The 23,220-nt window shown below is 39.2% G+C and overlaps 1 protein-coding gene across 1 annotated transcript in view; it reads right to left on the reverse strand.

Moving 5' to 3' along the window:
* The window catches only part of TRPM3 (transient receptor potential cation channel subfamily M member 3), a 282,091-nt gene that overhangs the window by 17,884 nt on the left and 240,987 nt on the right, over nt 1–23,220 (reverse strand). The window contains exons 19-23 of the mRNA XM_019473648.1: nt 22,419–22,544; nt 15,991–16,131; nt 10,821–10,949; nt 8,384–8,635; nt 2,951–3,161 (exon numbers count right to left, since the gene is read on the reverse strand). Coding sequence (XP_019329193.1) covers nt 2,951–3,161; nt 8,384–8,635; nt 10,821–10,949; nt 15,991–16,131; nt 22,419–22,544 — 859 coding nt within the window. The remainder of the gene's footprint in view (nt 1–2,950; nt 3,162–8,383; nt 8,636–10,820; nt 10,950–15,990; nt 16,132–22,418; nt 22,545–23,220) is intronic.

The following is a 23,220-nucleotide window of genomic DNA, read 5'->3' on the forward strand; positions in this document are numbered from 1 at the left end:
AAAAGGCTTAATCCGCCTTTCCCCCCCCCCCTCCCCCCTACAATTGGTTGATAGTCAGGAATTTGTAGGAATGTAGTATTTATGTACATCACTGATAATAAATGACACCACTGAATAGTGTATTCATATTCCCAGAAGTGAGGATATAATTCTGTCCCCACTTTTGAGTTCAAGATGAGATCACATGCCAACAGGACACTAATGCACACTCCAGTTAACATGTGTATTTAAAAAATGAAATGAATACAGAAATTATGGGTAAAAAATGTAAATGTATATGACATGCATTATTTTAGAGCGAGGCATTTAGCTAGTGTTTTAACAGTGTAGTGTGTTGAGATAAAAATCAGAGTAGACCCACTGGATGGGCAGGCTGCCAGCTGATGAGATTGATCCAGACACTGTATCTGGTCAGCCTTAATGGCATGCTTCCCAAATCAACAGAAAATGAAAAAAAAGAGAAGTGAGTTACAATTTTAGAGTATCATACTTTTTTTGTACATTTCTCAGACACTAGGATAGTCTCCAGGATCGTGACTCAAATGTCTATGCACTTCCAAGATCAGCACTTTTGCTGAATCCCAAGTGTGCAAATAATGTTGCAATATTAAACACCAAAATATAAAGAAAACCACAAAGAAACCCTTTTGGTTTGCTAAACTAATAGTAATAAAAAATCTGCTCCAAGCTGTAAAGTTCCTTTGCAGTTTAGATGTAGCATAACAATTTTAGAACATTTATCTTACTTGAGAAAGTACAATCACTGTAGTACTCTAACATGAGTACAGTGGCTGATTTAGCTTAGAACAACTTGGAAAATATGTATAACAACAAATTTCCAAATAGTGAAAAAATGTAAGTATACTAGTAAAAATTTTTGGGTGCCAATCAGGTCATTTTGATTGTATAACAACATCACCAACCATTTGCTCATTCTCCCAGTCTATTCCAGAGGTAACATTTTTGAGACAACCGAGCCTCAGACAGACATGACATATTGCACATATTTTTTGCTGAAAGAGTGGCAGATTCTAATTCCCTGCATCATCTGTCTCTCAGGAAGGAGGAACTGTGTGCTGCTTTTCATTTTGGCATCACCACTCTCACTGCAACTCCTAGTTTCCTGGACACAGACAGAACAACAACATGTCGACACTTACAGCTGGAGTTGAAACCATCAGGAATTTGCTTTCCCTAAGCCTCACAAGTAGTTATGCTGCATCTTTTTGCAAGGTTTAAAAGTAGGGCATCTGAATTACACACAAGACTATCCCTAAATCCTCATGCAAGGGTATGGAGCCTGCCACCGTCTTTTCATACTTAAAAAACATGCTTCATTCAAAGACACTTTAGTTTCTCAGGTTTTGGGGTTCTAAACTATAATCAGCACTTCATTAAAAAAAATACCAAGGACTTTTTATTCAGCCAATTGCCATGTTTATTGCACTATGGTGGTTACTTAGTACAACATCAATAAATGGCCACTTGTAGAGGGACAGACAGAATTCTGCTTGTGGACGGAAGTTATAGTTTAACGGGATAAACCTTTATCCCTCTATTATGCTTTTGGAGCAAGATCAAGTTTTTTTACCCCCAGCTATTATGCCTTCAGAATGAAATGAATTTTTTAAAAGAAAAGAAAAGGAAAAAGGATAAAAATGAGGGAATCAGGTAAAAAGCTAAACTCAGTGAGAGGCTTTGTGAGTTTAAGTATTTGTTTACTTCCTTGCATGCCATGCTGCCTCTGAAAACAAAGTGGGGAAGTAAACATAAAAAAGAGGTTTCATCTGTATCCACAGTAATGATTCTGTGCTAACCGGGAAGAAGAAATGAACATAGAACTGCTGAAATATCTGCCATGTGATATGTATACATCTGTCCATCTGAAACTCTGTTAAGTTGGGGGGATTACTGGTGATATAGATATGTTTATTACCTTAACCAGCTCAGGAAAAATCAACACCTTTTTTCCATTCAAACTTGGTCAATACTGAACAAGCAGAGGGTAAATTATGAAAACACTGCCCTTTCCTAAGGTGGTACATAGGGTAAAAAGGAATATCCTAAACAGAGCTTTAATGGATGCCATCTGCCACTGGAAAAGATACTTCTAAATGCTGCCAAGGCTTATGCATATTTAAGTAGGAATGATGAACACCAGTTGCATGTCAGTGTTTGCTAAAGATACGTTGTTTGTGATTCTTGGTTTGTTCATCTACCACATCATTTCTCATGACCACCCCTCTCCTTTGGTGTAATGCACTGGGTGGCACCAGGAGGTTTAATTTAAATAGAAAACTGGCATTTTCCTGATCACCAGCCAAATAAATCCTGAGGAGATAGTACATGAAATACTGGCTTTTGTTCTGTTTGCACTGATGTGAGCACAGTCTTGCCTTCCAATAAATAAATAAAGCAAAATTCTAGTAATGGATCTGCTGTTCCCAAAGAATTGCATCACATGGTTTAGTGTAAAGGTGGTGGCAGTGATTAGGTAACAGAGAAAACACATTGGATTAGATCCTCATGAAGTACAGGAGCTGAAGGTCTAACCCAGTATTGTTAGACTTGATGCTCAATATGAAATTAGGTAAAAAGTATTTAGGTCTAAAACCAAACCAATGGATGAGAAAAAAAGAAGTGACTTTTTATGTCCCAGGTATACCAATGAACTCATGGTGGATACCTGGGAGGGCATCCCTGTCACTCAGCTGGTAAAAAGGAACCATTTAAAACATTCTTTATATGCAAGATAATCTAGCATTACAGATTTCTGGTTAAATAATTGCAAAGTGATGCCAGAAGCATGTTCTGAAACTGACACCCCAATATTAGCTGAAAAAATATTTTTGTGACCATTCTCTGTGATGAATGAGTTCCTCTATCCTGAGCCATTTATTGAGCACACACACATGATCTAATAGGACATCATCTGATCAAAGTTGGATACCTGACTTTGGAGTATGAGAATCATAAACTTGCTTACGGTCTATCTGGTCTGCAAACACTTCCCCATAAATCATCCAATAAGGCATGTAAAAAATGTTTTTCGCCAGCTTCCACGAAGGCTCCTCATTGGGGAAGAGAATAGCCTGTCTTGCAACACCAAAGCTCATCAGAACCACCAACATGATGATGACAAAGTACATCATGTCTATCATCTGAATGTAGTGACAGGAAAAGAGAGAGAAAGAGAGAGAAGGGACAAGAATTAGAGGAACTTGTTTGTCCATATTCCTATTATTATATGCTGCAAAAAAAGTTTGCAAATCTTAGAAACAGAATTTTCAAAAACAAATTTTGAAAAGTCATTCTCAGTTCTACACATAATAAATTTCATTTTTAAAGAAGTGAAGCGGTATTATTGTGTCCTTGGTTTTACCCAGTGTGCTTTAAAGAACAATTTAAATATTACGAATAGGCTTGAAAACACAAGATACCATCTGGTCACACCTGTTGCCTGAACGAGAATATAGGTTCACTGGAATCAGCAGCCTGGTCTGGGCAAGGGTCATGAGATGATGTATTGTTTATAGGCACCTAGTGGCAACTGTACCAAAACAAAAGGGCTGACATGGATTATTTTATTTAGTGGTAGTCATTGTCTTGGAGCAAAGGAAGGAAGCTGCATCTAACATAAGGAGTAACGGGTGGCAGAACAGCCTGTTACTGCAACATAAGGGACACCATGGTGGTAACCAGTGAGAAAGGAAAGATGTGATACTGGCTGGGCTAGAAACCAGCTTGGTGGGGGAGTCTGACAAAGGCCATATTTAAAAAAAATAAATGCAGATAACACCGACACTCAACTCTATTCTTGTCCATTGTTGAAGGCGTCATTAGCATATGCACAAGTTTAATTAGTGCTTGCAGGCAGTGCCTACCCATTCAAAATGTTCCTGGAAAAAGTGGGACAGCAATCCTAGGAGGTGCTGAATAGAGGCTGAAGATTAGAAGAGGAGCTGTACTAGAAAAGACCCTCCAGAGAGCAGAGCAATGGGCATCAAACAGGTACAGAAGAGGTGCTTTATAACCCAAAATGAATGTGAAAAAAATGGGAGTCCTGTAAGGTTCTTGGTAAGATCCCTTTAAAACCTTTAGTTAGAGGTTTACTTATAGGTCTTTGGTTATAAGGTTTATTACGACAGAGCTGTTTTTCACAGCTTTGGATGTAATTTTTGTCTCTGGCCAAAACTCGACCCAAAACTCCTTTAAACCTTATGAGTTTTAATCTCTTCAGTCTCTGCATTTTCTGGCTCAGCTGCATTCTGCCTTCCCAGAGAGGCAGGCGTGCAACCAACCTGCACCTCAACCAGTGGCCTTGTTGCTCCATGGGGGACCTGCTGCAGCTCAAGAGCAGGGCTGCTCATGACAAGAGCTGGTGGAAGAGGGGACTCATTTGCAGCAGATGGATCTGGCACTGCTGCTGGGGTTCTTCAGTTTTAAAGCACAAGGACAGAGACCTGAGGTCAAAGTAACACTGGGAAAGTATCTAACAGAGAAAAGAGAGGGATACAGAGGAGCAAACAGAAAAGGATATTCCCATATTTACTGAGAGACAGGCTGTAGGAGAAAGACGCCTGTAGGGCAGGGCTCTGGTAGGAGAGACTCAAGGAGCTGGAAAGAAGGACTGGGGACAAGTGAAAAAAAGCAGGGGAAAACAGAAGTCTTGAGGTCCATAAAAAATGCAGGAAAGAAAGAAAAAAACTCTGGGGACATGAGAGAGGAAAATAAATGCCTTGAATTAAAAAACAGACAAGTAAATCACCAACATTCCTATGTTATTCAGAATATTAATCTCTCAAGAAAACATGATTGAAGAGGAATTCCAGGTCGTTGTAGCTCAGAGAGCATCCTGAAATGGGAAAGCTGCATAATTACATTTAGTTCTTACTGCTTTTAGGGAAGGAATTTGGAGATGAAACCTGGTTCCTCCTTTCTTCTCTGATGAAACTTTGTTTCAGGTAGAAATATATAACATGACATGATGTAATATAACACCTATTTTAAAATGTCATGCAAGCAAATAAACATAATGAGTATTTGGTGGCAATTTAAGAGAATTTATTAAATGCTTCCAGTGTTTTTGATCAGGAATCACACAGGTTTGACCTCATGTTGCAAGAAATAAAATTTTCAGTGCTGTTCTCTATTCAAGCTACATATTAGCTTTTCCCTCCTTCAACTGGGTGTCTTTCTAAAACCTCAGTAGCTTGTCTGAAATCCAGGGAAATAGATGGGTGGGTTTCCACTGACTAACGGGCATTGTATCAGGCCCTTTGGCCTGTAGGGTCAAATTGCAATTGCTATTTTAACAAGGCAATGGCCATTTCAATAATTCTGAAGAACTCATTAGTCACCTATTTAAGAAAGTGATAAAACGAGACACTGTTGGTGCAGTTTTATAAACAAGCTGGCTCCATTTCCCCTTTTTTATTTGCAGAGAAGCTAAGAAAATGTAGACATTCCCACACAGTAAGGAAACTGATATACCTCTGACTCTCTTGACATGCCACAGTGATTTCATTTCATTCCCAAACAAAAGGGGAGTAAATCTATCACTGTGCAGAGATCAGAAAAGCACATTATAATAAGCATATTCTGTTACTGAAATTAGTAGATAACAATAAACTTGGCCATTCAGTTTCCTCCTCCTATCTTCACCTTTGCTTTAATCCATTGCTTTTAAACCGCTCAAGCCCATTCCTGCCCCTTGCTTAATTTCACTTGCATATTTATTCACAGTGCCCAGAGGTAAAACTTACTACAGCTATTTTGCTGGATACAATGTAGAGGCAGGTGAAGAGAAAGTTCCTTAACATTGGAAAGATGGTAAGAGTCATCTTTTTCCTCCTGAGTCTAAAACTTACTCACAATAGAAGCTCAGGACAAAAGCTCAGGCGTTAAATATGATCTGTTGAGGAACTCAATAGCTGTGACGGGTTTACTCTGTAGAAATATGTATAACCAGCTTGATGTTCTCCATAGTACTAAATGGTACTTGCAAGACCATGAAGTGAAAAAGGCAGAACCCAAGGAGGTAAACAGACATGTGATTTAAACAAAAATGCACAAGGGAGCACATTGCAGCCTGGAGCAAGCAGGTGCAAGTCCCAGGGAAATCTGTCCGTGATATAAATGGGCTGGCCATTACACCGGGGAATAAGTTGGCCAGAAAATAGATGCGAGAGGCAAATTTGTGTAAGTCAAACCAGTAGGGCATTGCATGTGTGGACAAAGTGGATGTGTCAGAGTTGCTGAGTGCATGGAAAGTTGGTTGAGGTATGAAAATCAAATAACAGGAAGGCACAAAAATAAAGGACTTCCCTCCTTTAACAGTTGCCCACACGTTCAGAGTACTCTGTAGCTAAATTCAACACCCTCTGAGTGGGTGCTGAGCCTACAGAGGCTAGTGATTTTCCTGCATTTGTTTTCCACAGAAAGTGAAGTGAGGCTTGATTTGTTGTACACATGTGAGGATGGCAAAGGAATGGAAATTAGATTATTTTGCTGATTTCAACCACTTCCTTTCTATGTTGACCCCAGGAGAAAAATAAACCACTGTTTATACTATTGGTGAAGCTGGGCTAACACTGCCTACTAGAAGTTGTTGTTCATGGCCAATCTGTTTATTATTGAACTTGTTTTCAGACTGCCTTTGCTAGCACCACAGCTCTGAAACTTTTTGTGCATGGCACCTGTGAAAAGTACAACAGAGTAGGAGGGTAGTTGTTTTTTAGGAGTTTTATACACTGTGTATTGTGTAAGCCCCAGTGACCACCAGATCCCCTGATGGAGGGAGATAGTCCAGGTGGGGCAGGAAAGAAACAAATAATAATGCAGTGTTTTCCCTTTGGTCTTTGGTCCTTTCACTTGTCCTGCTCTCCTTTTACAGTAACCTCCAGTAAGAACTGTTGAGTGTTTTCACCTCTGTACTCTGGAGATCTGCAAAATCCTGCCCATCAACATCCTATTGGCTTCCTTGAAGGAAGGTAGCACACTTCAAAATCCTGTTTGCGGGACATAACAATTCAACAACCACTTCCTTTTGTGTTTTCCCTCTATCTCTTTTTTTTTCACGAAGCTGTACTTTCTTTGTCAAACTCACCACTGTGGGTTTGGAGTTGAAAGCTGGTAAATTGAAGGGATAAGACAATGGTTCTTCAGTCACCTGTTGGGTAGGGAGCCTAACTGGACATATATTTTGCATTTCAGTTTTATACCTCCTTAGAATCACTGAGCTTGTTGTGATTAATGTAATATCAAGGAGGGATCGTAGTCCATGCATTCATAGATGTTCCCTTTTCCTATAATGATGAGGAAGGAGGGTGGCTGGGTCTTTTCTTTAAGAACCATGGTAAGGCAAACACAACAGACAGCCTATTTGGACTTGCTAGTTATTGTCCACATAGCAATCAGGCAGCAGTAATATTTGTATTTAGAAAAGTTAATATTCAGTTTAATTTTTTTATTGAATGCCAGTTTCAAGGGTTTTTTATTCTGTTTTTTAAAAAATAAATCTTAAACGCCAGAATGCATGGAACAGCCATGATTTACACAACAAACGCTGGATAACTGCATCTAAAACATGAGCATGTATATTAGCTACATGTGCGGGTACTCAAATATCAGGGACTTGTGCATGTGCATCTGTAAACTCAGCCATTTTCTTTAATTCATATGAGCAAAACTCATATGAACTATGGAAACGTAAAAAGAAAAAGCCAAAAAGTCAAAAGTTATATGGCTGGCAGCAATATCTCTCGGTTCCTCCTGTATGCATTTACTATGACATAAACTATTCATACTCCTGCCATGTTGTGTACATGTGATGTGGCCAGGGGACAGAGGCTGCAGTTATGCAAATGGATTTCTCATCTCACAAGGACACACCTGAACAGGAAGGATGGAAGAACGTATGGATATGGAGCAAACTGTAGAAAGGTCACGGTCTTAATCATAACCATTATAGTTTTGAACATACCACGCCTATTACAACACACTTTCTTTGAGAGTCTGAAGGCACCAAATTTTTTTTTTTTACCTTAACAAACCACCCTCCTTTACAACTAGTTGAGAGTTAACATCCTTTGTATTTTCTGCAAATGAGGCACAGAGGTGTAGGATGGATGGCTTTGCTGTTGAAGAGAGATCTCAGAGAAAGTTAAGCAATACCTCATCTAACAGAACAGGGAGGATCTAATCCTCAATTCTGGGGGTCTATGCTGAGGTTTTGATTCAATAAAGCACAGATTTCTAGCTTACATGAAAATGCTAATGTGTAAAAAAAATACAGATAAATCTGCAGTGATGTCATTGGCCAAAGACATTGAATCAAGAACATGCTGGTAAAACATAGAAGGAGTACACCAACTTCTCTTACCATTTTCCCAATCATCATAACGTATGGTCCCAAATACTTGTTTACTCCGAAGATGTCTAATAACCGTATATACCAGTAAATGATGTTAACACAGTATATTACTCGGCCATCACTCCGGAGTGGCAGGTCTTGCAGACGGAGCACCATCCCGACGGAGAACAGGAGGATAGCTATGAGATCAGTAACGTTCCAGTACTCCTGGAGCCAAACTTTTACTTTCTGTAACAGTTTCCCAGGCTCTGACATCAATATCTGAAGGACAGGACATGGAGAGGAAAGGAGCTGAGCTGTCTTAATTTAAGCTTGAAGAGATCTATAGTAAACAGAAATATGCCACACAGGCCAAAAGCAAAGCTGATAGACTCCTATCATATAAATATCTCATGTACTCTCTGATTTTTTTGAGAAATCTTCCATTTCAACCATTCTTAGCCTGTATGTATGTGCAAGATACTTAAAAGAAAAAGGACAAAACCCTCACTCCCTCTAAAATCCCCATGAAATCAGAAGAAATATATGTATATCTTTCTTTTTTTCAAATTTATTGACCCTACTTAGAGTCTTGGAATAGAGGGAGAAATATAGAAAGATATTTCATCAGAAAATTCACACTTAAAGAAGCTGTAGATTTAAGGAAAATTATTCTAAAATGTGTATCAAACTGTCAAGAAATAATTACTAGCCATAAAGATCTGGATTTAGAATTTAATCCAGAGAGATACTAGCTATTACTTGGACCTGTTTTTGGAAATAAAGTTCCACAGCTGAGAATATAATTCACAAAAATAATTAATCTTACCTTATGAATTTATCGTCATTCTATTTGCAAGATCATTTGGGAGACTTTGTTTTCCTGAATTACTGTTGAAACTATTCCTCAAGTGATTTCTATGAATAATTCCTAACTTTTAGTGAGTTAACAAGCTGTTTGTTTTAATTTTCTATATTTAGCCTGAGAACATTTGAGCAGACTCATACAGTTCCTTAAAAAGATGAATGCCATTCTTATAATTTTCTTATAATTCATTTTCAGAATGAATTTTAGGCTCATCTTCTGTGAACAACTTCCAACATCTGCTTAGAAATCCATTCCGACAAATGTTCTTGATAAACGTTTGTGGAAAGGACAATTTGGGGTGAATGATTAGACAAAAATGGCATACACTATTCCTGCCAGCAGCCTCCCACCTACTGAGCCAGCGGTGCTTTGTCTCCATCAGTGTTGCAGAGTCCTCGTGTGGCTACCGCCACTGTTTTCCTTTTTCTTTTGGTTAGTGAAGTACACTCATTATAGGCCACACAAGTAGTGTCTTGTCCTCTGTTCTTTCTATTTATAATGTAGAGTTTACTGTGCAGTGTTTGAAATCTGTCTTTGAAGTCTAAGTGGCTGTTGCAAGACTGTTTTTAGTCTAGTCCTCAAAAGTATTTGCTGCAGAAAATACAAATGTAGATGGTAACAAATTCAGCCCAGGGGTACAAATGTGCTGTTTCAGCTGAGGACAACGGGACTCGCACCCACTCACATCAGGGCTGAATTTGGCCTCTGGTGTCATTGTGGAATAAATGCGCATTTGGCTGAGCGAAGAGGGCACAGCGGTAGCTGCAAGTGGGAGGAGACCGTGAGGGGCAGGGGATGGCAGAACAACTTCACTTTGCCTATAGACTGAGTGCCACCTTGAATGCTCTGTCTGTGCTCTATGTGTCTGCTTTATCATCTTTAGGGAGATGGATGCTATTGCTTGACATATTTTGCAGAAATTTTCAGGATTAAAAGGGGGAAATCCTATTAGAAATTTGCTGCAATATTCAGGGTGGATCTATATTTTCCCCCAGTTATGGCTGGTTTTATTTAAAGCCTTTGCATGAGATACTTGGACAGACAGGACAGCTGTAAATTTTGAATGAACTCTATTTGGGGTGGGGTGGGGATTCAAACATTGGCTTTTTGGTTGTCATGCTATCACCATTTCTCTGTGTCCATTCTGTTATAGCGTATCTCCTGTCGTGGTTTAACCGTTTCTAGGAAGAAAATTAACTCTATCCCGCCAAAACCAGGACATCTCCTTTTCCTTTCCCTGAAACATACTTCAGTTTGTGGACCACATTTCAAGGAATATAGCTGATTTTTAAGATATGTCTGAAGACTGCCCCATACTTGTGAATGCTATTAAACGTGCACACAGAAATCTGAACAGAGGACTTCTGTGGGAGAAAGAGAAAGAAAGAGAGAGATTTTTGATTTTAAAATGGAGGAAGATAGATATTTTTAGTGCATGTTTTTAACAATTCTTCTGCTTTTCTGCAAAAAAAAGCAATTTTATGATAAGCCCATTCATCAAAAATTAGCCTGAGAAAAAACATAAGAACAGATATTAAAATGAAAAAAACCACACTTATTTCTTTTTCATTCTGTCTTTCTTGGCTGGGGAGATTTTACCTCTCTCATCTTCTCTATTCCCAGAGTGAAAATGTACGAGATGACAATCCATTCCTGTGTAGATGGCCAGCGATCCATCTTCACTAACACTATATAATTGAACAGCATCAAGTAGCCTATATATGCCAGCTGTAAAGAAACAAAATGGGTATCAACAGTCACTATATTTATACGACTGAGGTAGTTTCTTGGGTATGATTTGATATTCCCAATTCCACTGTAACCAGAGATAAACAGACAAAAGAACAATCAGACAGTGTTCTGGGTTGTCTGAAAAAGCTCACATTAAATCACATACAGTGTGGAATCTGCAAAATACATGCACAAACGTCCTCTCCTCCAGCTACATCTGCCCCCCCAACGAAATTGTATTAATGCAGTCCCCCTGGATCATCCCATAGTGATAGGAACTCTGATACCACTATGCCAACTACCAAACTAAGTTACCTATGTGAAGATTTCTTCCTCATCTGCTTCTAACATCCTTTACACCCTTCTCTGTGTTTTTTCTCCTTGTTCACCTAACCTAGGCTGACTCTGGCATTCCAAATCCTTTTTGCACAATCTTTGCCTGGAGCCCAGAAGGTCCTAGGTGTTGCTAGAAGTCTTCCTACCCAGTGTAGTACTGACCTAACCTAACCATAATTCCTCCCCAAAACACTGCTACTCCTACTCACATTGCTGCAGCAAGTAGCCAGGCATAGCCATGCATTCATTTGCCTTATATTTTTTGCAAGTTTTTACATATAACTGTTTTGCTTTTCCTTCTCTAATATATCTACCGTCTGGCCTAATTTTTGATACAGTGGAAAGTGTGGATTTCGTTTTTAGTTTCTTTTTCCTTTCTTTCTACATGCTGAATGAAATGAAATGGTCAGTCAAAAAAAGCCAAGACAGGCAAATTGCATCATCAAGTTCATAAAACTCAGAGCAACCTGAGTGTCACACTGGAGCATGGGCTGTAGCAAGGGTGAATGGCTGTGGCCGGGGTCTGTGGTGGCCAGAATCCAACTGCCTGTCTACCTTGCCTTTCAAATAGCAGCCCTACAAGAAAATGTATCTTAAGCCAAATTTAAATCAGAGAAAAGGTGATTAATTTCTGTGCATGAACAATTTAGCCATTGTGGCAGAAAGCTTATTCCATACATCTGTATTTCAATACAGTTTTTCTCTCTCAACTGCATGTTACTGACAACTATTGTGTACTTGGTGTCAGACTTAATATGAAACAACCACAGAGGGGCTTGAGACTTCTGGGTAGGATTATTTCAGTGTTCAGCACCTCACAGAACAGGATTTATAGTCCTGTTGTATTTGTTAGAGAACATTGCTTCTGCTCTGTGTAAAAACCACAGGGTTCTGGCTTTTCTTCCAGTTGCTGGTTTGAAGGACACTTGAGAGAATTCTTTACATTGGCCATAACTATCAGTGCAGAGAAGACAGCCAGTTGAACTGCTGCTTCTTGTCTACATAAAACAGAGGTGGAAATGATCTCATTTGTCTTTCCGTTTGTGCGTGATGATGGATTGCAACGCTCAGGTCTAGAGACTGGTCTTCCCTTAACACTCCTAAAGCAAATGGAGAGCAATATTGACATAGGTCAGCATCTAGGGTGTCAGCTGAGTCAGCAGAACTGTCTGGGAAGGCAGAACTGGATGCACACCTCCCTTGCTGAAATAACACCTTCGACTATAGTGCAAAAAGCCAGGTGATACTGTCACCTAACACCCCTCCTCTTAGATCTTATTGATTATTAATTATCAGCAAATCTTATTAATTTTATCTGACTCAGCAGCCTTTGGTGAGCATTTGTAGTTAGCCAAAAGAATAGGGATATTAGGGTTACAAAGGTGACAGAAACCACAAGATCCTCACTGTAACTAGGGGCTTTTGCTTCATCTTGCTTTTTTTTTAAGGTGTCGGGGTTTTTTGGTTTTGGGTTTGTTTTTTTTTTTGTCAGTTCAGATTTACTGAAAATTGCTGAAAATTTTTGCTTGGGGGAAAAAAAAAGGAAAGAAAAAAAGCATCTTGATTTAAGAATAAAATTATGCTGAAACTGTACCACTTTAACCCAAGAAACAAGCCCTTCAGATAGTGAGTCACACCCTCCTTCTCCCTCCCCAGGCCTGTAACTTGTTCCTGCCTTCCAGGAGGATGTCCTGATCCCATGCTGTGTTCAAACCTCAGTACCGCTGCCCATGCTGGTACTCAAGATTCTTTGAAAGTGCTACTACACAATAGCTGAACCCTCTTTTTCTTGCTTTTACATGGCTTGACAAAGAGCTAGGGGCTGCCACTTTCATCCTTGAGGGCAGTACCTGAAGAAACTAAGGAGAGGAATGCCTTCTAAGAAGTTTCTAGGGTGGGTTGCCCCCTCCCCTCCTATGGATGCTGTTCCATTCTATAGAAAATACTCGAATACTCATTATGGTAAGGGACAAACCTGGAAATTGTACCAGCAGGAGAGTGCTTCAAGAGAGAGACTACCCTTCCCTTTTCTCACTGATTGCAATAATTAAATGATCATAAAGTTAAGTGGTCCCAAAATGCAAAACTTAGGGCAAAGCTGTTTTGAGGTTTAGAAGATGACTCTTACTCAGGATTCAATTCCCTCTGCAACTATTCCTCCTCAGGAGAGGTAGAAATGTGGCCTCTTATATACTGCTAGCATCTCAGCCTAAAGCTGGTAGTTAAAAGGGGAAGGTCATCCTCTTCTCCTCAAGCAATCTGTGAGATGAAACCTTTGAGTCATGGTTTTCAACAGCCACAAAACAGAACAGAGTAGTTGACTTTTGAAACTACTGCACGTCCAGAGAGAAAGGCTGAAATTTTTTTGGTTGAGAAAAAGCTGTTTATTTTGGCTCATCTGCTGAGCCAAAATGTTTCTTACGCAAACATCCCCACATTTAACCCACTCTTGTGTATTTTTGGAATGAAGGTTGATATAGCTATAGAGTAATAGCAGATAGGTAGATATAAAATAATCAAATTATTTTAAATGGCATACAATTACCATAAGTATAGTCACTTTGCTTGCATTTTGGACTGTGGAATGTAAAATCTGGAGGATTTCTTTTGAAATCTATGATTAGAATTTCTGCCTGTGTGCTTGTAAAAAGTGTGATAGGCTCTGCAATTTTAACCTTCATCTGAAAGTTGTTTTGCTTTTAGTCTCCAGGAGTTTCTCAGTATACCCAACTGGTCAAGCACTGCAGCCAGAATCCACCTTAATTTGCTCTTCAAGTTCAGTGTAGCCAAGATCCAGCTTTAATAAGTGACCTTGATTGAGACCTGCCTCAGGACATGAAACTGTAGGAACAGGTCTAAATGGAAATGCAATATTGATCTTTTTCTCCCGTTTCAGAATTGAACTAACAGGGAGAGCCAGGATGCTTCTTTCTGTTTACAGTGTAAAGACTTTCCTGGCTATGCATGATACATATTGCAATTGATGAGACTAGGCTGCTGATGAGCAGTTTCTAGACTCACCAGTCTGATTAATGATCAATGGCCACACAGTTCAGCAAGTAGTTACTTCAAGTCGCTCAACTGGAGCTATTTGCTAGCATAAGCTGTCCACCACAGTTTAGTCTCTGTTGATGTGAGTTGTTCCTGCTGTGTGTAGACGTATTGCTGGATCTCAGCAAGGAAATTTTTCTTATAAGAAGTCATGTACAGAAGGATGCATTCTTTGTGATTTGCTGTGCATTCAGCAGAATGATGGAAAATATAACTGGGAAGGACCGCCTGAAATCATCTGGCCAATTCCCTGGTGCTGAGGCAGGATTAATTACAGTGTAGCATAATGGACATATGTTTTGATAAGATAGACTTAGAAATCACTAATAATGGAAAACCTACTGTCTCCTTACACAGTTTATGACAGTACTTCTCAGAGCAGTTAGAAACTGTTTCCTAACATCTTACCTAGAACTGCCTTGCTGCAATTTAAACCATTACTTCTTGTCCTATTCAGCAAGGATTTGTTGTTCCTGTCTGCAGCTACTTATGCATACTTGAAGACTATTACATTCCTTCTGCAGACTTGTTTTTTCCAGAGAAAACAACCTCACTTCCTTAAAGCTTTCCCCTTAAGTTATGTTTTACAGACCTCTTGAAACATTTTCCTTGTTCTTTTTTGTGTCCTTCAAACCAGTCCAAACTTGTCACCTGATGCAGACACCGAACTGGGATAGAATATTCCAGCCAAGGAGACTGAAAGGATTACTTTCTGTGTTCATTTTACTTTTTGATCTCATCCTTCTACATTCTAGTGCAATTTGCAAATTTAATAACTAATCTCTACTCCATCATCCAAGTTTTGAATGAAAATGTCAGATAGCACCTGATATAGGAGAGACCCTAATGGAAACCTTTCCAATCCCTGCTTCCAGCTTGATAGTGAATAATTAATATCTACTCTTGAGGACTAATTGCCAAAAAGCTTTGTATCCACATAGTAACTTTAATATAGCAGTTATTAATTTATCTGTGAGAATACCCTGTAAAGTTTTTGATACTGACTTACTTTAGTCAAAATATATGGTATAATCTTTTTTCTGCTCCATCTGCAAGGTCTGTTTCTTTATAACGCAGGGAGAGTATACTGATTTGACATAATTTGTCCCTGAAAAATGTACATTAGCTGCTACTCATGTCTTTGTTATCTTGTGGGTACTTGCACAAACACTTTCTCTGAGAGGCACTCTGCAGACTAGTCAAAACAGAACGAGGAAAAAATATATTCCAAGAAAAGACGTGCTCTATCTGCTTCTTTTTTTCATCAATTATTATACAATTGTATATCCTAATTCAGCCCAGCCTCCCATTGGGCTTACTATTGGGAGCTCTCCTGTTGGGAATTCTCCTACAGGGAATTCCTTGGGAACACTGACTGCAGCAAACTGCCACTTATTGTTTTATTTGAAGAAAAAACATACAGTAATTCAAATTTTAACCATTAACTTCCTGAATGAAATGGTAGTCTTTAAAAGTCTTAGACAGGTTTGCAAGTGCTAGCTGACCTCCACAAAAAGTTTTTATTAAACTATTTACGGGTAAGCCCTCCAATGCACGCAGATGCAGACTTTCAATGAAATACACAAGATGACCTTAATCCAATTTCAGTATTCATCCAAACAGTAGTAGTATAACAGGAAAGATTTCTTACTGTGTAAAACCAAAATTTAACGATGGGAGCATTGTAGAATTCATAAATCTTTCTTCCAACAGGGATCAATCTGTGCCTGCTCTGAACTTCCTCTTCCTCTTTCTTTCTTGAGGACTCTCCATTCCCTCGTCCCAGCATTGCCTACAAGAAAGGACATTTTTGTGTTTCCTTCTTTGTGAAAGACAAATTAAGCTATTTTTTGAAATTTCAAAAGGGAACTATTCAAAACTTCTCTGATTTCTTGATCTTTAGACAAAACCAGGTGACCATAGCTAGGCGTAAAATGCTTTGTTCTCAGATTATCTTTTTTGCAGGGAAGCTGCTGTTTAATACTTTTTAAACCGAAAAAGCAATGCTTTGGCAGCAACTGTGAGCACCAGTGTGAAATTCTTGACTGGTGAACAAAGTCTGAGATGTGGAGAACATTTCTCCTTTTTGCTATATGGACAGCAAAATTTTTACCTGACAACAGCTTTTTGTAGTGTACTTCTGTACAATAAACAGATGCACACAGAAAACAGATAAGTTTTGGTTTTAAACAAAGAGAAGCTCATAAGGCTGAGACTGAGAGAGAACAACAGGGGGAAAGATGAGTTGGCAGTTGCTGGACTGGAAGCAATGAAGCCAGCGACTCTTTTTATGTTGATCACTGGATCTGTCATAGGTGATGGTCCCACAGTGAACTTCACATGGATGTAGAGGACTGACCAGTAGAGTTCACTGGAGCATTAAGGCCTTGGATTGAAAGATCCTTCTACATGATTGTAGCTTCTTCCATAATGAAGTTCCAGACTGCTCATGCACTGCCTCAGTTAAGCTTGATCTCACTGTTACCATTGCAATTCAGACTCACTGAAGAGCTACGCTGAGCTCCAGAAACACATACTTAAGAAGTCCTCAGCTGTAAGTTGAAACCTAACAGGCAAAAGACGGTAATATTTTGTTTACTCTTAACTTCTGCTGCAGAGAGGTAGAAGGAGTGACTAAACTATATACTCACTGAAGTTCATGCTTAAAAGAAGGTGTTCCTTTGTATTTAGAGTACAGCGTGATTAAATGTTCTTTGGAAACAATTCTTTTGTGAATAGTAGACTAAGACTGCCCTGGGCAAGTTCTTACTATTTAGTTTGTGGCAGCACCTATAGATTGTAGCACTCCTGCACATGAAAGCAATTGCAAGAATTGAGATACAACTGTTCTATCTAAGTATGCAGGGATTGCATGATGATGCTTTTACTTAAATGCTCCTATAATGTTTTTCTACAAGTAGATCAAAGCACTTTCATACTTTTATGGTAACTGAAGCAAACTTTCACTATATCTGAAGCTAACATTGTTCTCATCTGCAACTTAAAAACATGGAAAACTAAGCCCCTAATGAGAACAATTAGATGCCAGACATACTGTTTTTCAATAAAGAGGTCCTTCTTTTATCTATCTCTGTGTTCTCTGATTCATCAGGATGTTCAGCACATACTTAACTAATCAGCTTCAGGTGAGCTATTTGACCTGGAGATGCACTTGTCACATATGTAAAAGTAAGAATCACAATCTTTCCTTTTCTTCCTTTTTCTAGGCCTCATGTGGGGCTATTCATATAGGTCTTTGGTCCTGTAAAATAGTAATTTGTAATGATAAACTGATGACCACATTTTTTTTTTCAGTCAGTGTAGATAATTTATAACATTATTAGCACTGTGTATGGTCCTAGATGGCTCCTGCCTAATATTTCTCTTTCATTTCATTTATACAGTTATTTTTTTCATCTGGTATTATTACTTTCCACATGGTCTCTTATAGTCTTGAATTTGACTGTGCACAGATGTTGCCCTGCACATTTTTAATAAAATAGAACAAAGATTCAGGACACAAGTATACTGCACTGAAACTAACCTGCTGAGATCCTCTCCAAACTGTAGCCTGCTTTGATGAAGTTACCTATTTCCTTTTCCATTTTATGCCTGCAGGTTTTTAAGTTCATTGCCATAAATGTTGATAAAACAATGCATATTAAAAAATTAAATATACCTCCTGTTGATTTGCACAGAGCACATAAAACCCCTTAAAAGTCCATCAAGAGTTTCATTAAAAAAGGAAAACAATGAAGTGGCTGTTAAGCAGAGGAGAAGGGTTTTTATTAGATAAGCAGATAGTCTGCAAGAACATGAGACTGAATATAACTATAGTAGCAGAAATTACACAAACTTCACAGAACCCCAGATATCGTTACCTGAAGTCTATGAAGCCAAAGTGATTCCCTGATCTATATCAGGGATTGTTTGTTTGTGAAAAAAAGTGGAATATGATCTGAATGCTTTGGGAAAATTGCAGCCCAAGAAGGTACTAATTTCTTTGCTTCTCTACCTCCTGATGCTGTTTTAGGGAAAGCTGCCATCTGGTGCTTCAGAGTTTTCTGCAGCTTTTCCCAAGGCTTTGTGTCTGCTGTCCTCTGGTGCTCAAGAATTTTGCAGTAGAGTGAAAAAGAATGCTGGCAGCTTTAAAAATGAGCAGTGCTGTGTTTTAGTGAAAGGGATTATTTTAGAGAGTTTAAATCCTTCACAATTTTATAAATTTACTAATTCTGACACCCCCTTTGCTCTCACTGGAATCAGTGAATTGTGGATGTTTTTGGGATAATGCTCCCTCAGTACCTGGATTAATGCTTTAGCTCATGGATGCTGATTTCCTGTTTGCTATTGCTTTTTTGTTGATAATGATGCTGTAATTTTATCTTGTTATAATTATTTTTTAATTAATTGTATCATATAATACTAACCTCTCCCCTTCCCCATGCTACAGATGGCAAATTGCTCTGAGATGTCTGGGAATTGGATTTGACCTGATGGCCCTGACTGTTAATTAGATCACAGCATTAACAAATTGAAAAGCCTGCCCATTAGAAACATACAGAAATAACCTAAGTGACTGTGTTAACAGGATAGCTGCAATGCCGAATGTGAACAAATGTGTTTTCACTTGGAGGGGGAAGCAATAGGGTGGGAATAACTCAAGACACTGCTCTGTGTGGGTGCCATCTCTTTCTCTAATACACAATTTTGTCCATGATTCCCCACGAGTCATGCAAGGTAAGCCCGACAGCAGCTCAACTACATTGTAAAGTACAGTACAAATGCATCATTTTAGCCTGAGGGGATTGATGTGCGCATAGTTTTTACATGGAGATTTTTCTAATCAGGATTCTGTTGTGTTTTTTTTTTCCTCCAGATTTTGTTTTATGTAATTGTAGACTGTTCACTGATAGAGAATCAGGACAGTTTTGGGTTGTGCATTTTTGCATTAATATATGTTAATGATCCTATAATATATTTATCTGTTTTATAATTAAATAACAGGAATTTCAGTCCTGCTAGAATGATCATAGGCTTTTCAAATTTTATCCTTAGTGAAATCTACATGCTACATATAGACTTACCGTATATTCATACAGAACTGGTGTGGAAACGGTACATAGCTGGATGGATATAATATACCTCTGTCTGCACACCCCATTGTATCCTACACTATGTATGGAAATACCGCCTCCACGGTAGTCATTCTAGGGTTACCGTTCTCTGCTTTGAAATACTGGTAGGAAAAAGGGTTTAATGCCTTTGAGTTACAGGTGTGTAAAATTGGATTTTGCATGTGCTCAGTAGTCCTTTAAGGTAAATACAGAGGAACAGGGCTAAAGTACCAGGAGCTCAGTCATCCTGGGTGCTGACCACAGTGAAGGACACGGAGAGTGCCAGGGCAGTTGTGTGGTGGCACTATGGGGGGTTTCGAAAACCCTCGGAGAAACGGAGGGAAATCCCTCCTTAGGGCGAGGGCCAGCACTTCTGCCTCATGACCACTGGCAATGTCTCCCACTGCCATTTTCCAGCTGAAGGGGTGCCTTGCTGCTGGCATGTGAGATGCTGCAAGCACCATCCCCCAGCGGGGTGGGTGAGATGGGCCAGGGGCACAAGGACACTAGTCTTCAACCTTTCCTATCTTAAGAACTGTATTTTTAGTGATATAATATTTGGTTAGTTCTTGCCATGGAGAAAAGGCTAAGCATATGTACTACAGATGAGATAATGTGAGCCCAGAGGCCAACACAACTAGCTTTGCTGCTGATGAAAAGTCCTAACTCAGACTTTTAGTGATGCCCATGGAAGTCTAAACTTCCTATTTGATGTGGAAAATTAGAACAAAATGAGCAAAACAACAACTGAAACATCTTCTAAAGGACTTAGATGGGTTATTCTGTGTTCTGAAATAAGACTATTTACTGGGAACTCTAATACCCAAACAATAAGGCACTGAATAGGGATAAGGATGCTCCTAGTTATGGTTTCCAGAATCAGTGTTATTTTGGGATGAGGGTAGACTGCTGGGGTTTCTGACTGACCTAAAAGTCAGCAACTAATTAAGGCCCTGGTCAGGACATTGTACAAATACAAAATGTCCCTGGCCTTTAGAATTTAGTGCCCTTCTACTCCTCTATGTCTAATATTCAGGATTAGTGACTGGCAGCTCCATGCATAAATTGTAGTAAATTCCTTGGTGCTGAGGGAGCAGCGATGAGAGCAGTATTCAAGTGTGTTTTTGTGAGTAGCTGCTATAAGGAGAGTCTGTTGCCTAGCATCTAGGTGTTAAAGAAATGTGTGCCCAGCACTCTCATGTATCTGTTATAAAGTCAAAAGCAGGTGTGAGTAACAAGTAGTTTACAGTGAATAAACACTACATCTTTATAGTGTATCCAAATGTTCAGCAACCCACCAGATCCTTTGGGAGGAGCATAAAACAAATACATACTCGCATGCAGATGCACCCATGCGGAGACTTACTTCACTGTTGCTGTAGTCTGTGTGATCACATTATTCTGTGCAGATGAGGTGTAAAATAGCGCAAAAATCACTGTGGCCCTGTACGTCATCCACTCTGCACAAGTGCAGTCCAGAGGAAGAAACTGACTCTTTTGGTCTACCATTAGTCACCCGGGCTTAGCAGTGCAGGACACACAAGACTTCATAAGAAATCAATGAACAGACCGTGACTAAATGTGATCTCTTTATCTTAGCAGTACTTTTATAACAATGCATATGGAGGTAATATTATAGGAATACAGAGACTTGAGAAGTATTCGTTGGGAATGATTAGAAATAGAATTAGGCAGATTGTTTGGATCATACATTATTTGCCAGAAATGGACTTTTGAGGTGACCAAAATGATTTTTAGTTCATCAATTTTGTTTGTTTAAGCTTTAAGATGAACAAAGCTCAGAAACCCAACCATGGAAAAATTTTTAAAATATTTTAAACAATCATGTGCCAATTAAATAAATGAATAAAAGAAAACTGTAGTAATCACCAAAAAGATCTATTTGTTTGTTCTGAAAGGAAAAAATGTGGAGAAAAATATGCAGGTCATTCTGAATACAATAGTCACAAGCTATGGTTAGGGTGAGTGATTGATCTATTGAGCCAGAGTTCAGCAACTGATTAAACATTTGTGATATGACATCACAATCAATTATTAATCTTAATGAACTATGAAGAAGGTATCCTTAATATAAGTGTGGCTAAAGAGAAACTTCACAAAGGCACTTCCCAAACAGTCTTGCAGGCATCCTCTCATCAGTGGAGAGGAGATCGCACCTAACTTATGCCAGACCATTTGACTAAGGCTGGAACAATGCAAAACTTCAATCTAAAGTATTTTCTTATATTTAAAACATGTCAGGTAGGAACACTCCCTGACACGGTACCTGAAGGTGACTAAATATAACTGGCTATGGCATCTAACCACAGAAATATTTGCAAAGGCCTCTTTGCTAGCAAATCATCTCTCCTCACCACTGAAGGGCACCTGAGTGAAGAAGCTGTGTTAGAAGTCCTAAAGCACAGTATAGATTATATGCAGAAATGTTAAGTCAGCAGTAGCGTACCAAAGATACTGTTTCTAAACTTGCTGGACTCCACAGAAACAGTTCTTATTTTACAGAAAAGGCTGTAAGTGTCTGAAACGTCACTAGAATGATGCATCAAATTTGAAGGAGTTAAAGGCAGAGTCAATGACAGGAAAGAGCAGTAGGACTGTCAGCACATAGAAGGGAGGGAGCATCTAAGACTCGTCTAGAAAAGCAGATCCAGTTCACACATCACTTTCTTGTAGGAGGGATCAGAAGGTAAAAAGGAAACACAGTATTGTAGACAAGAAACCAGGAGCTGGGATAACTGCAGAGAGATGGAAATTACTTCCTCCCCAAATTTCTCCCCATTGCCAAGAAAAAGGCAGCTTGCAAAGTGCTTATTTGATTTGAATAGGCACTTCATAAGTAGATCAGAAGCCAGGGATAGTAAACTGCAATTAATAGCTAATGAGCGGAGAATGGCCCACTGCTGCTATTCTGGCTTCTGGTCCTTCCCAACGGCCAGGTTCTTGCCTGCAAACGGGTCCTGTAGGTGGATCTTGTGGGCTGCTCCTTCGGCTTGCCTGCATATTGGGTCCTGTAGGCAGGTCCTTCTGCCTGCCTGCAGACGGGGTCCTGTGGGCAGCTCCTGCTGTTTGCCTGTGGGAAACAGTCTGGGTTTTGTGTTTTTGTTTTTGTTTTTGTTTTTTTTTTAATTAACTAGGAAAATCCCTTTTAATTCTATGCCTCTATCCTGACCTTGACCAACTGGGGCTGAGTTTTAAGCCTTTTAAAGACAACACAATCAAACTCAAACCAAAGCAAACAAAACTAAGCTAAGGCTAAAGTTTGGCAGGTCTGATAGGTCATATGATAATTGCCCAAATTAGAAAGTGTCAAACAAGTCTGAGAACAAGAGGCTAGAAGTAGGTGACTTGTATAGTTTTCAGAGCTTTAGCTATTTGATTCCCTTTGTGGTGCAAATTATTACTCTAAGGCTATGTTACTAATACAGACAAGTCCGTCCTTACACAATTCTGCTGAGCTGCAGAAGCTCTTAGTAAGGGCTGAGCTGTCTAGCTGCTTGCTAATGTCTTCAGTGGATTAAAAACTGCATGTGTGTATGTGTAAGAGGCAATGACCACAAATTCATAAAGAATTTAGAAAAACATTTTCATCATTTTTCTTGCCTGTTTGCACACTTACTTCCCCTCTAATGAAGTTAACCAAAGGAAAAAAAAAATAATCTGTAGCTTCTATGAATCTTTGGGCATTTCCACCCAAAGGAAGACTTAGCAAGCTTTTCTACCAGAGAGGCCCATTCATCTATCATGGC

This window comes from Aptenodytes forsteri, unplaced genomic scaffold (assembly GCF_000699145.1).
Source record: "Aptenodytes forsteri isolate BGI_AS27 unplaced genomic scaffold, ASM69914v1 Scaffold151, whole genome shotgun sequence".
Classification (NCBI taxonomy): Eukaryota; Metazoa; Chordata; class Aves; order Sphenisciformes; family Spheniscidae; genus Aptenodytes; species Aptenodytes forsteri.